Source organism: Vulpes vulpes, chromosome 13 (assembly GCF_048418805.1).
Source record: "Vulpes vulpes isolate BD-2025 chromosome 13, VulVul3, whole genome shotgun sequence".
In the NCBI taxonomy this organism is placed as follows: Eukaryota; Metazoa; Chordata; class Mammalia; order Carnivora; family Canidae; genus Vulpes; species Vulpes vulpes.
In genome coordinates this window covers 76,369,511-76,387,506 of record NC_132792.1, presented here as the reverse complement: position 1 = coordinate 76,387,506, position 17,996 = coordinate 76,369,511, and the positions used below count along the sequence as shown (strand labels likewise).

General features: G+C 35.6%; 1 protein-coding gene across 11 annotated transcripts in view; it reads left to right on the top strand.

The window, feature by feature from the left end:
• SNTG1 (syntrophin gamma 1) overlaps positions 1-15,794 on the top strand; it is a 794,914-nt gene extending 779,120 nt beyond the window's left edge. For all 11 annotated transcript variants that reach the window (XR_011996669.1, XM_026011160.2, XM_072734765.1 and 8 more), the window contains one exon: positions 15,301-15,794. Coding sequence is in view for 10 of the 11 variants with exons in the window: in XM_026011160.2 (XP_025866945.1) it covers positions 15,301-15,459 (159 nt within the window). In the remaining variant the exon portion in view is untranslated. The remainder of the gene's footprint in view (positions 1-15,300) is intronic.
• The last annotated feature ends 2,202 nt before the right edge of the window (positions 15,795-17,996 follow it).

Below are 17,996 nucleotides of genomic sequence, written 5' to 3'. Positions count from 1 at the left end.
TTTTTTCACAAATATTAGGTACAGTAGAACTTAAATAAGAAATCAAAGATTGACTTCCAGTAATGCCACTTTCAGCTAATCTCTATATATCTTCATTTCCTCATTATAAATTGTGGATAAAATTCCTGCCTTAACAGAGTGCTCTAGGAACAACATGTTCTGTGGTTTTGATGGTAAGGATTGAATATAAAACAAGAGATGGAACATTCTGTATGCTCATTGTCATAGATGCCTACTAAAGAATTAATGATGTGTTAGTTTGTCTTTTGGAGAATGACTGGCAATTTAAGCGAATCCGTATTTAGCACTGAGGTTTCATAGATGAGGAAGTTTAATATTCACAAACCTGGGTAAGTATTTGGGATGAAGGATTTCCTCTGTATTGAAAATAAAGTATCATCTTTCCATCCTGCTTTTCACAATTTATGACATTTTTAGGCATCTGGAATCAAAGATTTTATAAAATTCTAAGATCCTCTTCCTTTCGCTGAAAATTGTTGACAGCATCAGCTGTTTAGAGGATGGACTAAAAAAAAAAATGAGGATAGGGCAGGGACACCTATTTATTAGTGCAGGTCCTGCATCTATTCATGTTTTTTAGTGTTTCATACTGTAAAATAAACTGAAGCATCAGTAAGCAAATTGCGGGGAGGGGGATATTGAAGTAGGTTTTATGTGCGTGTGTATATAATTTACGTTACTCATTGTTTTATCAGACACGTTATTTCAAACTATTGATTGGATTAGGAAAAGAAATATGTGATAAAGAAGATATCTGGGCAGCATATGCTTCTACTTTTAAAAGAACTTCTGAACTGGGAATCACTGAAGATTCTGAACTATTTTTATTTCTCACTCAGATTTTTTTTGTATACATAATTTATTTTTAAGTCCTCTATTTTCTCTGTAGGGATATTGAATTTTATTTGCTTATGTGTATTAGGAGTCCAAAACATTTTTTAACTTGCTAAACTATAAATTTTAATTGACATTTTTAAGGTAAAACAAACATATTAACTGCCTCTAAAATAAGTAATTGTTGAGGGGAACATGTCCATGGTATGATATTTTTTTTTTCCTTTTTGCCAAAGGTCACCATTACAGAAGAAATGTAATTACATTTTTATTTTATTGATGTAAGTAAACACATTTTGAAAATCAAAATTTTAAGAATATACACTGGAGAGCATTTTCCAAGGAGGTAAAGTAACTTAAAATATAGTAACCAGGTACTTTATCTTCTTATAATATAGAAATAGCTGAAAAAATTACAATAATCATGAAAGCATTTGAAAATGGGAAAAACCAAAGTTTGACCTGAAAAATTAATTATTTTATTATGAAAAGAGGTACCATAGAATTGTTCAAAATAATTACATATTTTATTTAGAGTCTTTTACATTTGCATTAGGATCAACTGGTTAAATTGTCTCATATGAGTTTCTTAAGTGCATCAGTATGTCTTTTTCAAATTTATGGTTCTGGGTATCAAGACACTATTTGGTATACTGCCATTCACTAAATAATATTAGAGAAAAGGTATAAATAGGATATTAACATATGTCAGTATCTTATTTTTTTAACATAAAAAATGACACAAGATATTAAGTAAGACACTATTACATCAAGATCCTAGAAGCATGTAAGCCTTTGAAAGTAAACAGATTAATATAGATTGACAATTAAATGAGTTCTTATTTTTATTCACCAAGCCTTGTAACAGAAGACAGGAAACCAAGATAAATAATAAATCAATAATCCAAACCACATAAAATTTGCAAATCACTGTGCCTAAAGGAATCTTATAAAATCAAATGTAAATGTGGGTGGGACTCCCAGGATGGCAAAATAAGGGATTCTAAAATGGCACTTCTCTGAAAAAACAATGAAAAAGCAGTCAAAATTATCAGAATTTACTTTTTCAGAATTTGAAAGTAACCATATGTTTGCAATAACATTACAGACAAAACAAACATAAAACAAAAAGCCTTAGAAGACATGACAGTTGTGAAAAACAGCAGCCCAGAAGCCACTGGAGAGTATAGACTGGGTTTGGAGCTCCTCAAAAAGCCCCATCCCCAGAAAACTCCAATATCTTCCTGAGAACCTAGAATTATATATTGCTATGCAGGACTGTGTGTAGGACCTAATGTCTCAGCTCTTTGTCAGACCTTTGTAAGACTGGTGGCCACTAAGAGACTTTCCTAGCAACAGTGATGGGAAATACAGTCTTTACAGAATTACGAATTATTCCATGAATAATTCAGGAAATACATAAAGGAAAACAGAAAGGAAGGAAAACAGAAAGGAAGGAGGAGGAACAGTAACAAACTTTATCAATAGCAACAAATCCTAGGGAGGGATGAGAATCTTATTTCCAAAGTATGTTATTTGAAATGTCCAGTTTTAAACAAAAAGTATGAGACATTTAAAGAATAAGGAAATTGTGGTACTTACATAAGAAAATGATTGCCAGTAGGAACTTTCCCTGAGGAAATCCAGCTATTGGACTAAATAGACAAAACCTTTGAATTGTCTACCATGTTTATGTTCAAAGGGCTAACAGAAGCCATGCACAAAGAATTAAAAGTATGACATGTCTCATGAAATGGAGAGTGTTAATAAAGATATAGAGATAAAAAAGAGAATCAAATCAAATTTTATAGTATAAAAGTGGAATAACAAGTAAAATATTCCCTGGAGATATTAAACAAAAGATTTGAGCTTTTGAACAGAGAATGAGTTCAATACATGTCAATCTCATTAGGTCAATTGAGATTATCCTGTCTAGGGAACGGAAAATGAACAAATGAGTAAAAATGAACAGATCCTCAGAAAGTTACATGTATGACAGGATCAATCATGTACATAATGGGAATCCAAGGAAAGCAGGGGAAAAGGGGGTATAATGATTACTTGAAGAAATAAAACAACTGAAAACTTCTCAAATATGAAAAACATTAACCTCCAAATTCCAGAAGTTCGGTAAACTTCTAAGTATGATAAGCCCAAAGAGAAAGAAACCTTGTAATTGAACTTTTAAAAGCCTAAATAAAGAATCTTGAAAACGGCAAGAGAATGATTCCAGCAGTACTTGGGATCATTCATAAGGCTAACAGATGATTTCTAGTGATAAATGATAGAGGCCACATGGCACTGGAGTGACATAGTTAAGTCCTGAAACAGATGACAGATATTTTTTGTCTGTCTGCCTTCAATTTTGACTTGCCAAATTTCTGTATCTCAGCCATATTGAGTTTGCTAGACATTGTTGCAGAAGAAACAGAGCAAGTGTACAAGCAAGGACGGTTGACAATTTTACTTTACATAGTTTAAAAAGTATATATAATAAAGCATGAATTAAAATTCTGTTAATTTTTATGAAGTTATGAAGTCAATAAAATGGGTTTTTAAAAAAATTGAGGTATAATTGGCATTATATTTCAGGTGTATAACATAATGATTTGTTATTTGTATATGCTGTGAAATGACCACCACAATAAATCTAGGTAACAGCTGTCACTATGCATAGTTACAGGTTTTTTTTCCTGTGATGTGAATTTTTAAGAATTACTCCATTAGCAACTTTCAAATATGCAAGACAGTATTAACTATAGTCACTATATTGTACATAAATCCCCATGACTTATTTATTTTATACCTGGAAGTGTATAACTTTTGATGACTTTCCTCTATTTTGTCCCTGTCTCTGGCAACCACAAATCTAGTCTCTCTATCTATGAGCTTGCTTGTTTTTATTATTCCATATGTGAGTTAAATCATACTGTATTTGTGATTCTTTGTCTAACTTATTTCACTTAAGCATACTGCCTTCAGTGTCCAGCAGTGTTGTCACAAGTGGAAAAATTTCATTCTTTTTCATGGCTGAATAATATTTCTGTGTGTGTGTGTCACATTCCTTTATTTTTCATCCATCAGTGGACACCAATGCTGCTTCTATATCGTGGCTATTATAAATAATGCTGCATTGAATGTGGAGGTGCATGTATCATTTTGAATTAATGTTTTTGTTTTCTTGGCTTCAATACCCAGAAGTACAAATGCTGAATCATATGGAAGTCCTATTTTTTTTTAATTTTTGAGGATGCTTCATACTGTTTTCCATAGTGTCTGAAACAATTTACCTCTGTACCAACAATGCACAAGTGTTCATATTTGATTACTATATCTTTGTAATAGAGTTTGAAATCAGAGAGTGTGATACCTTTAGTTTTGTTCTTTCTCAAAATCGCTTTGTCTATTTGGGATTTTTTGTGGTTCCATACAAAGTTTAGGATTGTTTGTTTCATTTTTATCAAAGAATCTATTGGACCTTTGATAGGGATAACAATATTGCTTTGGGAAGCATGGACACATTTTTTTAAATATCTTATTTACTTCGAGAGAAAGAGCACACACAAGAGTAGGCACAAGTGAAGGGAGGAACAGAGGGAGAGGGAGAAACAGACTCCCTGCTGAGGAGGGAGCCTGATGCAGGGCTTAATCCCAGGACCCTAAGCTGAAGGCAGACACTTAATCGACTGAGCCATCCAGGTGCCCCATGGACATTTTATCAGTATTATTTCTTCTAATTCATGAGCATAGAATATCTTTCCATGTATTTGTGTCTTTAATTTCTTTCCATCGGTGCTTTTTGGTGTCTAATGTACAGGTCATTGGTCACATGTATTCCTAGGTATTTTATTATTTTTGAGTCAATTGTAAATTAAATTATTTTCTTAAATTCCCTTTGTGATAGTTCATCTAATAATGAACTACTAACGTGTATAGAAACATAGCAGATTTATGTATATTGATTATGTATCCTGCGATTTTATAGAATTTGCCTATTAGTTCTAATATATTTTGGTAGTGTCTAGGACTTTCTTATAAAATATCCTTTTATCTGCAAATATGAATATGCATATATTTGTAGTATCAAGCCCATTTGGTCTAACATGGTATTTAAGGATGATGTTTTCTTGTTGATTTTTGCCTGGATGATCTAAACATTGATGTAACTGAGGTACTAAAGCCTGCTACTTTCATTATATTGCTATTTCTCCCTTTAGATATTTTAATATTTGCTTTATATATTTAGGTGCTTCCTAACTTCTTAATTATTAGATAAACATTGTTAATCTCACCTACTGATTCATTTCTCTGCTCATTTAAGAAAGAAAAACAGACTTCTCCAAAGAGTTGTTATCTATACTTGCTCTATTTTTTTTTTCACTCAATCACTCATGAACTGATTCTTATGAGTTCTTCGCATCCACTTCCCAATAAAACGTTTTTGTCAAGGATAAAAATGACTTCCACATTGCTAAGTCCAAAGCCAATTTCCAGAACTCATTTTACCAGACTCCCTGTTTTGTCTATCTCTCTTCTCTGGCAACTACTGTTCTGTTTTCTTTGCTGGTTCTTCCCTATCTTTCCTATATTTTATACTGTAGGATCCCCAGGATTAGTCCTTAATCCTTTTTTCTACATACCCTCCACACATTAATCTTGTCAGTTAGACCACAGGTTTATTCTTTATTTTATCCATATACCAGTGCATCCTAAATTTTATGCCCAACTTTGATTTTTCCCTTAAGTCTGCACTATTATATACAGTTATATACTTCTCCTTGTAATTCTGATATGCTCTCAAATGTAACATTTCTAAACCAAAATAGTATTTTGGTATTTCATGTCAAAACTGCTTTTTTCATAATTCCTCCATTTTAGTAAATGACAACTTTCTCCTCACACTCTCCTCTATCAAATATTTTGGAATCATCCTCAAATCAACTTTACTTTCAAATTCCACACCTTTCCTTATTGAAAACATTATAACTTCTCTCCTTCTTTCAATCTTATTTCCAAAAAGCTCAGAATTATGATTTCTCTGAATTATAATTTTAAGTCTTATGTCAATTCTTGTCACTTCTCTGCTCAAAAACCTCCTGTGGTTTTCCATGTCACTCAGAGTAAAACTCATTGAATAGTCCAATGGGACTCCAAATTCTGACCTGCGTTACTTCTTTGACTTCATTTCCTATTAATTACTCCTTAATTATTTCTAATCCACCCACAATAACCCCTTGCTTTAACTCAAACTCTCTTAGAATGTCTTTATGTCAGGCAGGGCCTTTGAAATTACACATCTGCCTGGATTTTTTTTTTTATGGACATTCTTATTATTTATTCCTTTGTCCGTTCTTTTGTCAGATTTTGTACACATGCCAATGAAGATTTTCCCATCTTGCAGTCCCTTCTACACTTTTTTCTCTCTTCTCTGTTTTATTTTCTTGACTGTACTTATAAATATATTCAACAATATTTAATTTATTTATACCCTTATATTTTGTCTTTTGCCACTAGATTTGAAGTCTTATGAAGACTCTTTTTTTTTTTCCCGTTTTGCTCACCACTTATGTCTTTCTGGTCAGAATAAGACTAAATGCGTACTAAGCACTCAATAAGTATTCATTGAATGAACGAATGAATGAATGAATTGATTGATTACATTTTGAAGAGAATTTATATTTAGTTAGATTTATAGGGTTGAGAAGAGCTTTATGACAAGGAGATGGCAAATAACTTGACAGATGTCATTGTGGATGCTCAGCAGATAGATGGACATGTAGGTCTAGGAAACATATTTTAAAATGTAATATATATGTGATATATTAAAATGAGTAATTCATATTCCTCATAAATATGTCACATATATATGATATAATAATATATATTATTCATTTTTATATCATGTATATATTTGATAATTGAAACTCCAAGAAGGGGTATAGTTGCCAAAACTGAACGTTGAGACAGGAAAGATGAGTTGACATTGGAATCAAGAACCAAACTTGAAGACATTTCTGCCTCCTTTCTTTCTTACCTATTATTTCCTACCACTAACTCCCCTGAAAAAAAAAAAGTGTAAAAATTTTACAGTGCCAATCTATATAATTTATAAGGTATGAATAATTGAAAATATAATCTTTCTAAAAAATTCTATGTAAGTTGATACCTATTTTGATAACTAAGGTATAATCTCCAAATTAATAAAAATGTAGCATTTTTTAAAATTTTTTTAATAATAAATTTATTTTTATTGGTGTTCAATTTGCCAACATACAGAATAACACCCAGTGCTCATCACATCAAGTGCCCCCCTCAGTGCCTGCCACACAGTCACCCCCACCCGCTGCCCTCCTCCCCTTCCACCACCCCTAGTTGGTTTCCCAGACTTAGGAGTCTTCATGTTCTGTCTCCCTTTCTGATATTTCGTACCCATTTATTCTCCCTTCCCTTCTGTTCCCTTTCACTATTATTTATATTCCACAAATGAATGAGAACATATAATGTTTCTCCTTCTCCGATTGACTTACTTCACTCAGCATAATACCCTCCGGGTCCATCCACGCCAAAGCAAATGGTGGGTATTTGTCGTGTCTAAGGGCTGAGGAATATTCCATTGTATACATAGACCACATCTTCTTTATCCATCATCTTTCGTTGGACACCGAGGCTCCTTCCACAGTTTGGCTATTGTGGCCATTGCTGCTAGAAACATCGGGGTGGAGGTGTCCCGGCGTTTCATTGCATCTGAATCTTTGGAGTAAATCCCCAGCAGGGCAATTGCTGGGTCGTAGGGCAGGTCTATTTTTAACTCTTTGAGGAACCTCCACACAGTTTTCCAGAGTGGCTGCACCAGTTCACATTCCCACCAACAGGGCAGGAGGGTTCCCCTTTCTCCGCATCCTCTCCAACATTTGTGATTTCCTGCCTTGTTAATTTTCCCCATTGTCACTGGTGTGAGGTGGTATCTCATTGTGGTTTTGATTTGTATTTCCCTGATGGCAAGTGATGCGGAGCATTTTCTCATGTGCACGTTGGCCATGTCCATGTCTTCCTCTGTGAGATTTCTCTTCATGTCTTTGGCCCATTTCATGATTGGATTGTTTGTTTCTTTGCTGTTGAGTTTAATAAGTTCTTCATAGATCTTGGAAACTAGCCCTTTATCTGATACGTCATTTGCAAATATCCTCTCCCATTCTGTAGGTTGTCTTTTAGTTTTGTTGACTGTATCCTTTGCTGTGCAAAAGCTTCTTATCGTGATGAAGTCCCAATAGTGCATTTTTGCTTTTCTTTCTTTTACCTTCGTGGATGGATCTTGAAAGAAGTTACTGTGGCTGAGTTCAAAAAGGGTGTTGCCTGTGTTCTCCTCTAGAATTTTGATGGACTCTGGTATCACATTTAGATCTTTCATCCATTTTGAGTTTATCTTTGTGTATGGTGCAAGAGAGTGGTCTAGTTTCATTCTTCTGCATGTGGATGTCCAATTTTCCCAGCACCATTTATTGAAGAGACTGTCTTATTCCAGTGGATAGTCTTTCCTCCTTTATCAAATAATAGTTGACCATAAAGTTCAGGGTCCAATCCTGGGTTCTCTATTCTGTTCCATTGATCTATATGTCTGTTTTTGTGCCAGTACCACACTGTCTTGATGACCACAGCTTTGTAGTATCTGGCATTGTGATGCCCCCAGCTATGGTTTTCTTTTTTAAAATTCCCCTGGCTATTCGGGGTCTTTTCTGATTCCACACAAATCTTAAAATAATTTGTTCTAACTCTCTGAAGAAAGTCCATGGTATTTGGATAGGGATTGCATTAAACGTGTAAATTGCCCTGGGTAACATTGACATTTTCACAATATTAATTCTGCCAATCCATGAGCATGGAATATTTTTCCATCTCTTTGTGTCTTCCTCAATTTCTTTCAGAAGTGTTCTGTAGTTTTTAGGGTATAGATCCTTTACCTCTTTGGTTAGGTTTATTCCTAAGTATCTTATGCTTTTGGGTGCAATTGTAAATGGGATTGACTCCTGAATGTCTCTTTCTTCAGTCTCATTGTTAGTGGATAGAAATGCCACTGATTTCTGGGCATTGATTTTGTATCCTGCCACACTGCCAAATTGCTGTATGAGTTCTAGCAATCTTGGGGTGGAGGCTTTTGGGTTTTCTATGTACAGTATCATGTCATCGGCAAAGAGGGAGAGTTTGACTTCTTTGCCAATTTGAAAGCCTTTAATGTCTTTTTGTTGTCTGATTGCTGAGGCGAGGACTTCCAGAACTATGTTGAACAGCAGTGGTGAGAGTGGACATCCCTGTCGTGTTCCTGATCTTAGGGGAAAGGCTCCCAGTGCTTCCCACTGAGAATGATATTTGCTGTGGGCTTTTCATAGATGGCTTTTAGATGCTGAGGAATGTTCCCTCTATCCCTACACTCTGAAGAGTTTTGGTCAGGAATGGATGCTGTATTTTGTCAAATGTTTTCTCTGCATCTAATGAGAGGATCATATGGTTCTTGGTTTTTCTCTTGCTGCTATGATGAATCACATTGATGGTTTTACGAGTGTTGAACCAGCCTTGTGTCCCGGGGATAAATCCTACTTGGTCATGGTGAATAATTTTCTTAATGTACTGTTGGATCCTATTGGCTAGTATCTTGTTGAGAATTTTTGCATCCATGTTCATCAGGGATATTGGTCTGTAATTCTCCTTTTTGGTGGGATCTTTGTCTGGTTTTGGAATTAAGGTGATGCTGGCCTCATAGAACGAATTTGGAAGTACTCCATCTCTTTCTATCTTTCCAAACAGCTTTAGTAGAATAGGTATGGCTTCTTCTTTAAACATTTGATAGAATTCCCCAGGGAAGCCATCTGGCCCTGGACTCTTGTGTCTTGAGAGGTGTTTGATGACTGCTAAAATTTCCTCCCTGGTTATTGGCCTGTTCAGGTTTTCTATTTCTTCCTGCTCTAGTTTTGGTAGTTTGTGGCTTTCCAGGAATGCGTCCATTTCTTCTAGATTGCCTAATTTATTGGCATAGAGCTGTTCATAATATGTTTTTAAAATCGTTTGTATTTCCTTGGTGTTGGTAGTGATCTCTCCTTTCTCATTCATGATTTTATTAATTTGAGTCTTCTCTCTCTTCTTTTAATAAGGCTGGCTAATAGTTTATCTATCTTATTAATTTTTCAAAGAACCAACTCCTGGTTCTGTTGATCTTTTCCACAGTTCTTCTGGTCTCGATTTCATTGAGTTCTTCTAGAATCTTTATTAACTCTCCTCTTCTGCTGGGTGTAGGATCTATCTGCTGTTTTTTCTCTAGCTCCTTTATGTGTAAGGTTAGCTTTTATATTTGAGTTCTTCCCAGTTTTTGAATGGATGCTTGTATTGCAATGTATTTCCCCCTCAGGACTGCTTTTGCTGCATCCCAAAGATTTTGAATGGTTGTATCTTCATTCTCATTAGTTCCCATGAATCTTTTTAATTCTTTTAATGTCCTGGTTGACTCTTTCATCTTTTAGCAGGATGGTCCTTAACCTCCACGTGTTTGAGGTCCTTCCAAACTTCTTGTTGTGATTTAGTTCTAATTTCAAGGCATTATTATCTGAGAATATGCAGGGGACGATCCCAATCTTTTCATATCAGTTAAGACGTTATTTGTGACCCAGTGTGTGGTCTCTTCTGGAGAAAGTTCCATGTGCACTTGAGAAGAATGTGTATTCAGTTGAGTTTGGATGTAAAGTTCTGTAGATATCTGTGAAATCCATCTGGTCCAGTGTATCATCTAAAGCTCTCGTTTCTTTGGAGATGTTGTGTTTACAAGACCTATCTAATATAGAAAGAGCTAGATTGAAGTCACCAAGTATAAGTGTATTATTATCTAAGTATGTCTTGACTTTGGTTATTAATTGATTGATATATTTGGCAGCTCCCACATTCAGGGCATGTATATTGAGGATCTTTATGTCCTCTTGTTGGATAGATCCTTTAAGTATGAGATAGTGTCCCTCTTCATCTCTCACTACAGTCTTCGGGGTAAATTTTAGTTTATCTGATATAAGGATGGCTACCCCTGCTTTCTTTTGAGGACCATTTGAATGGTAAATGGTTCTCCAACCTTTTATTTTCAGGCTGTAGGTGTCCTTCTGTCTAAAATGAGTCTCTTGGAGACAGCAAATAGATGGGTCCTGCTTTTTTATCCAGTCTGAAACCCTGCGCCTTTTGATGGGGTCATTAAGCCCGTTCATGTTCAGAGTCACTATTGAAAGATATGAGTTTAGTGTCATCATATCTATTCAGTCCTTGTTTTTCTGGATTTTCCACTGAACCTCTTCTTTTTTTTTTTTTTTTTTTTGAACTTCTTCTTAAAGGGGAATTTTAAGAGTCTCCCTTAAAATTTCTTGCAGAGCTGGTTTGGAGGTCACATATTCCTTCAGTTCCTGCCTGTATTGGAAGCTCTTTATCTCTCCTTCCTTTCTGAATGAGACCCTTGTTGGAATAAGTATTCTTGGTTGCATGTTCTTCTCATTTAGGACCCTGAATATATCCTGCCAGCCCTTTCTGGACTGCCAGGTCTCTGTGGAGAGGTCTGCTGTTACCCTAATACTCCTCCCCATAAAAGTGAGGGATTTCTTGTCTCTTGCTGGTTTAAGGATCTTCTCTTTATCTTTGGAATTTGCAAGCTTCACTGTTAAATGTCGAGGTGTTGAACGGTTTTTATTGATTTTAGGGGGGGGCTCTCTCTATTTCCTGGATCTGAATGCCTGTTTCCCTTCCCAGATTAGGAGTGTTTTCAGCTATGATTTGTTCACATACATATTCTGGCCCTCTGGCCCTTTCAGCGCCCTCGGAAACCCCAATTAAACATAGATTTTTCTTCCTCAGGCTGTCATTGATTTCCCTTAATCCATCCTCATGATCTTTTAATTGTTTGTCTCTTTTTTCCTCAGTTTCCCTTTTTGCCATCAACTTGTCTTCTATGTCACTCACTCGTTCTTCCACCTTGTTAACTGTCGTCGTTAGGACTTCTAGTTTAGATTGCATCTCATTCAATTGATTTTTAATTTCTGCCTGATTGGATCTAAATTCTGCAGTCTTGAAGTCTGTCGAGTCCTTTATGCTTTTTTCTAGAGCCTCCAGTAGCTGTATAATAGTGCTTCTGAATTGGCTTTCTGACATTGAATTGTAATCCAGATTTTGTAACTCTGTGGGAGAGAGGGCTGTTTCTGATTCTTTTTTTTGAGGTGAGGTTTTCCTTCTAGTCATTTTGCTCAGTGCAGAGTGGCCAAAAACAAGTTGTATTGGGAAAAGGAGAAAAGAGAGAAGAAAAAGAAGGAAAGAAAAGATAAAAAAGAAAGACAAAAAAAGGAAGAAAAAAAGGAAGAAAAAGAGAAAAAAAAAGAAAGAAAGGGGAAAAAAGGGGTGGGGGAAGCAAACAGAAATCAAAAAGCAAAAAACAAAATAAATAAACAAAGGGGAGTATCTTCTGATTCTGTATACTGTAAGTCCCTTGACTTCCCCTGGAACTGGTCTGTCCAGCTGGTCTTCTGGGGGAGGGGCCTGCTGTGCTGATTCTCAGGTGTCAGCACTTGGGGGAGCTGCTCTGCCCCTGCCTGGTGCAGGGCTCAGTGGGGGTTGTTTACCCCGTGAGGCCCCAGGAGGAAGCCACAGTGGCGGGGGCAGCTCTGCAGCCCTGGAGTCAGCTCCCGCAGTAGCTCCGGGGCTCTCCGTCTGCAGAGCCTGGGGGCTCCGGGGCGGGGCCGCTGATCTGCTCAGCTCGGGGCAGGAGCGTCCTCGCTGTCCTGGGCCCTCCCGGCCTCTGCCTGTCCCGGGGGCGCAGGTGCCTGTTAGTGTCCCCGGAGCCCGAGGGCATCGCCGCCCTCCTGGGTCCTGCTCTAACTCCCTGCGGGCCCCTTTCCCCCGGGAAGGTTGGTGCAGCTCCTGCTCCTCCGGGACGGGGCTCTCCTGTCCTGGGGACACTCGCCCCGGCCTCAGCCCGGCTCCTCGCGGGCCCCTCCCCCTTGGAGGCCTTTTGTGTCTTTATTTCTTTTTCCCCGTCTTCCTACCTGATAGAAGCGCGAACTCTTCTCACTGCAGCATTCCAGCTGTTCTCTCTTTAAATCTCAGGCCGAATTCGTAGATTTTCAGGATGATTCGAAGGTTACCTAGGTAATTTGGTGGGGACAGGTGACTTGGGGACCCTACACTTCCGCCGTCCTCCAGCAGAATTATTTTTGAGAAAACCTTTTTATACTTTTGCCTCCTTGCAATATTCCAAATATTTTCCCCTTTACCAAGAATGAATTGCTAGTTTTTTTGTAGTTTTCTTTTTTAACAGTATGTAGACACATCCCATATTTTCCAAAACCTTACCTACCACCCTTTTCATATCAAATGGACTTATGGGTTGATATCAAAAGTATTTTGAAATCTGCAGGTGACATAAACTGGCAGAACAAAGAATGAAGGGAGAGTAGGGGCCTTCAGGGCTAAGGCAAGAGAGATACTGCTAGTTGACAAGTAACATATACTGCCACTGAAGTGGGTTGTCAAAAGTGAAGCACCTGAAAACATTATGATGGAATAACTAAAATCATTTTTAGACTGAAATATTTTAGGCATTCAGAATAGTTAAATCTTCACTGCTCTCTAGAATAAGTCAACATTTGCTATAGGAAACTATAAAATACTGATGTTCTGAAGGGGATTACTGAGACAGCATAAGTATTTATCTATGTTGTACAGAACTGTGAGTGAATTTATGCTGTGCTCTATTGTACTTTTATTGCATGATCTGAGAAAATATTCTGAAGGTGAATTATTTTACTTAGTTTCCTGGTGCATTGCACATACTGCAATATGTCCCAGTTGAATAGATATTTTATATTGTTTTCCATTGTGACATATGACAGATTTCAAACACTATTACTAATGTACACATCAAGTGTGATTCTATATGCTTTATTATAAATATGAATGATATAGCAACAACTCTATCAGCAATTTCACATGGTTTATTACCCTCTGGTTATCCTCTTTGTGGTATGTTTATCATATAGACTTCATTAAGCACATGTATGTGTCTTCTCTCAATCCTCTTGGAATTAAAACATTTTATGGGACTATTGATGGTTTTCCATACCTCATCACCAAGGATGAGGTCAGCTTTTAAAGGCTATCCTGACCATCACCTCAGGATATTACTGCTAGTCTGACATTATTTGTGGTTTGAAAAAAACAAAAATATTTCCTTTTTTTTTTTCAATGTTGGCTACAAATTTCCTTAAGGATCCAAATGGAAAACCTATTTCAAAAAAATCCATTCAGTTTCCTCTCCTTCTCTTATGGTCCTTTGCACATTTTCTTATATTTCACATACGAATGAAACCACATAATTGTCTTTCTCCAATTGACTTATTTGACTCAGCATAATGAGAGACTCAACTCTGGGAAACAAACGATGGTTGCTGAAAGGGGGTAGGGTAACTTGATGACAGCCATTAAGGAGGGCACATGACAGGATGAGCATTTGATGTTATACACAAATGATGAATTATTCAAAATTATATCTGAAACTAATGATCTACTATATATTGGCAAATTGAATTTAAATAATAATAATAACAAATCCAAACAATTAGTGGGCCTTGGTTGATATTTTTTTAACCACCAAGTACGAAAAATTTAAACAAATATAACAATTAAAATTAATTACATTTAAAATTAATGTATGGGGATCCCTGGGTGGCGCAGCGGTTTAGCGCCTGCCTTTGGCTCAGGGCACGATCCTGGAGACCCAGGATCGAATCCCATATCAGGCTCCCGGTGCATGGAGCCTGCTTCTCCCTCTGCCTATGTCTCTGCCTCTCTCTCTCTCTCTCTGTGTGACTATCATAAATAAATTAAAAAAATTTAAAAAAAAATTAATGTATGCTTTATACTTTAGAACTGAACCATTTGGCTCCTAGTGCCATAAACATTTATAACTCCCTGCTTTCAGCATTTCATATTCAGTGTCTTATGGTAAATTGTAACTTATTCTAGATAATAATGAAGAATATTTTTAAAATTATTTCAATCCAAATTTATCATTTGAAATGCGTAGGAAGAGATTAAAAATAGGCTTAAGCTACTCCCATTTTTTGTACTTTATCAATAATGAAATTTTATTCTGGCCAAATATATTTCTATCCAGCATTTATCAATACAGAAATGATAATACGAATGCTTAGTATTTCTAGCTCTTAGACTACCATGTTTTGAGTACATCTGCAATACATATAAAATTTACATATTGAACAAAATGCCTACAGTTTCTGCTATTTGATATAATTAACTGATTTAAATTATGTTCATTGAGCTTGAAAAAATAACTCATTATTAACTGTCTAGTTATTACCAGTTTTTAAAGAGAATTTGACTTTTATTTTATCTGAAGCATTTCTTTTTCTCTTTCAGGAGCTGGAGTTCTCAAATCTGTTTGCTGTTCTTCACTGCATTCATTCATTCTTTGCTGCCAAAGTAGCTTGTTTGGACCCTCTTTATTTAGGCAATCAGACTGCTGCTTCCACTGCTGCCAGCTCTGGTAGTACAAGCAGAGCAAAGTATACAACCTGACGTTCTGAGCTTGCATTGCCACTTACCATGACTATAGAACCAGAATAAACATAGTCTTCAGTTTAGACCCTGGAAAAACAATGGTATCACCAAGTCAACAGTGAATTCAGTTTGAAATTTCAGCAGAAAACAAGGTCATGAGGAATCTCAAAAGCGCTTCTCTTTTGGAAGACAGTTGTGAATAATTTTAAATGAACATAACTGCTTGTTCTCACTCAGCCCATTTGTACCAGTATTTCATTGAAAGTGAAGACAAAAGAATGAATGATTCAAAGTATGTAAATAATATAAAAATTGTAAGCTACCTATAAATAAAAATACCACTTAAATGGTTATTTCTGTATTTTAGATTATTTTGTATGACAAATACATGTTGGGCCAGATCATGAACTAATGCCCTATCATTGAATTACGAGTGATATAAAGAAGGAAAAAAAAAAAGAAAAACATGGCAGCAAGGAAAAAAGCATGCAGAAAGTTCATCAATGAAGAATGCACTTTAATTTGCTAATGCAGATTTTTTCCTTGTATTCTCATTCTGTGATATGACACTGGCACTCCAATTTTGTTTATCTTATTGTCAGCTATTCCTAACATTTTCAAAAGAATAAATATATCACTTCTATGATAGTCATAATGTAAAATGTACTACTTTTCCTTAATCACTGGTACCAACGTTTTATCGCTGCTACTGTCAACCAAATATGCTGAAATGTGTTAATTTAACCACAAAGATAACATTCATGAACCTCTTATTCTTTCCTTCATTTAAGGAGATTTATACTTACTTAATGGAATTTATTATCAAATTAAAGTTTCATAAATTTTCAGTGACCCCAAAAGCTTTTGTAGTGAAAATAATATAAAAAATGTGATGTGAGAAACAATTCTTTGTAATCCTAACTCTACTAGTTAATCATGGACTGAAATGATCTTAGAGGGTAGTCTCAAAGTTTTACTTATTTCAGGTAAATGACATTTTCCCATTTTAGTAATATTTTATGAGAAAATAGGTGAGATATGAAAATAAAATTTTAAATTTCTAACTTATCATATCATAAAAAGTGATTCTCTAATGGCAACCTATGTGGGTCATTTTAGTTATCTTGTCTTAGTAAATAAAAAGAGCCTGGGAATTTGAAAGCATCAGAGGTATGTATACATGACTCAGATACCAGGTATTATAAACCATTTGTTTAGTGTGGAAAACATTCTCTGTCCTTTACTACAGCTGTACTGAGATCTGCTTTTAAACAACCAGCTGCCTACAAAAGAAAAAAGAAAAAAAAGAAAAGAAATTACTTTATTGTTGTTATTAACACACGTGTCCAACTTATTTTTTTTTTAAGATTTTATTTATTTATTCATGAGAGACACACACAAAGAGAGAGAGAGATTGGCAGAGAGAGAAGGAGGCTCCATACTGGAAGCCTGAAGTGGGACTCGATCCCGTGTATCCAGGATCACACCCTGGAGTGAAGAGGGTGCTAAACCGCTGGGCCACCGGGACTGCCCACGTTTCCAACTTAAATCAGACATTGGACAATTCCTTGTGAAGATAATGAAATATCTAATAAAGTGGCTTGATTTTCTTTTTTAAGTAGGAAAAAAAAAGTTACTTGAGAAGGAAACAAAATTATTTGCCAAAAGGACACATGATCAACATACTTGAAAATTTGTCAAACTATTTCCATAATCACCATAAATTATGAATTCATGTTGTGTCTGGTTAAATTGAAAAAAAAAGTGAAGGTTCATAATTGTACCTGGCAAGAGTTAAGTTGGGTCTAGGTCACCTTATTCAAGAAACTATGGCTAATTGGACACGACATACTTTTAATATATTTTATCTTGATCATAAAATTAATATATATTCTTAACTGGGATGACACTGTGGAATTATCGTTTACCATATATTCACCAAATAGAACAGTCATTCTAAAGTCAGAAGTCCACCAAAAGCAGGCTTTAGTAAGCCTCTGTTGAGTCTACAGGGGAAAAGCAAAGGGAGGCAGGTACCTTAGGATCAGAAGGAGTAGTAGCTACTTCATTATGGAATCTCTACTATGAACTACAGCTGTATTATGGTGCCCCACATTGGGGCAACATTTATGTGTCCGCAGTGTGATAATCTAGTCTACAGTTAATACGAAATGGGCTAGTTAGCCAAATGGAAAAAAAATAGTTTTAAAATCTTATATACGTGTTACATAATCATTTTTAATAACTAATGTCAGATTTTGTAAAAGCTCCATTTTAAATACACAAAAAAGAGTAATTAAATATCCTTTTTGTTATATTATAAAAATCTTCTAGCTGGGTATGATGAAGGAAAAGGTGCACAATGAGATATGTATGGGTATATATATCTCCTTGTACAACACACACACACACATATATGTGTATATGTATATAATAAAATGCTACCCACAAATTATATTAGAATAATATATTTAAAATACATATATTTAATACACTTTAAATTTACACTGTAAATTGTAGCTTGAATTAAAATTTACGGTAATATATTATGGTGT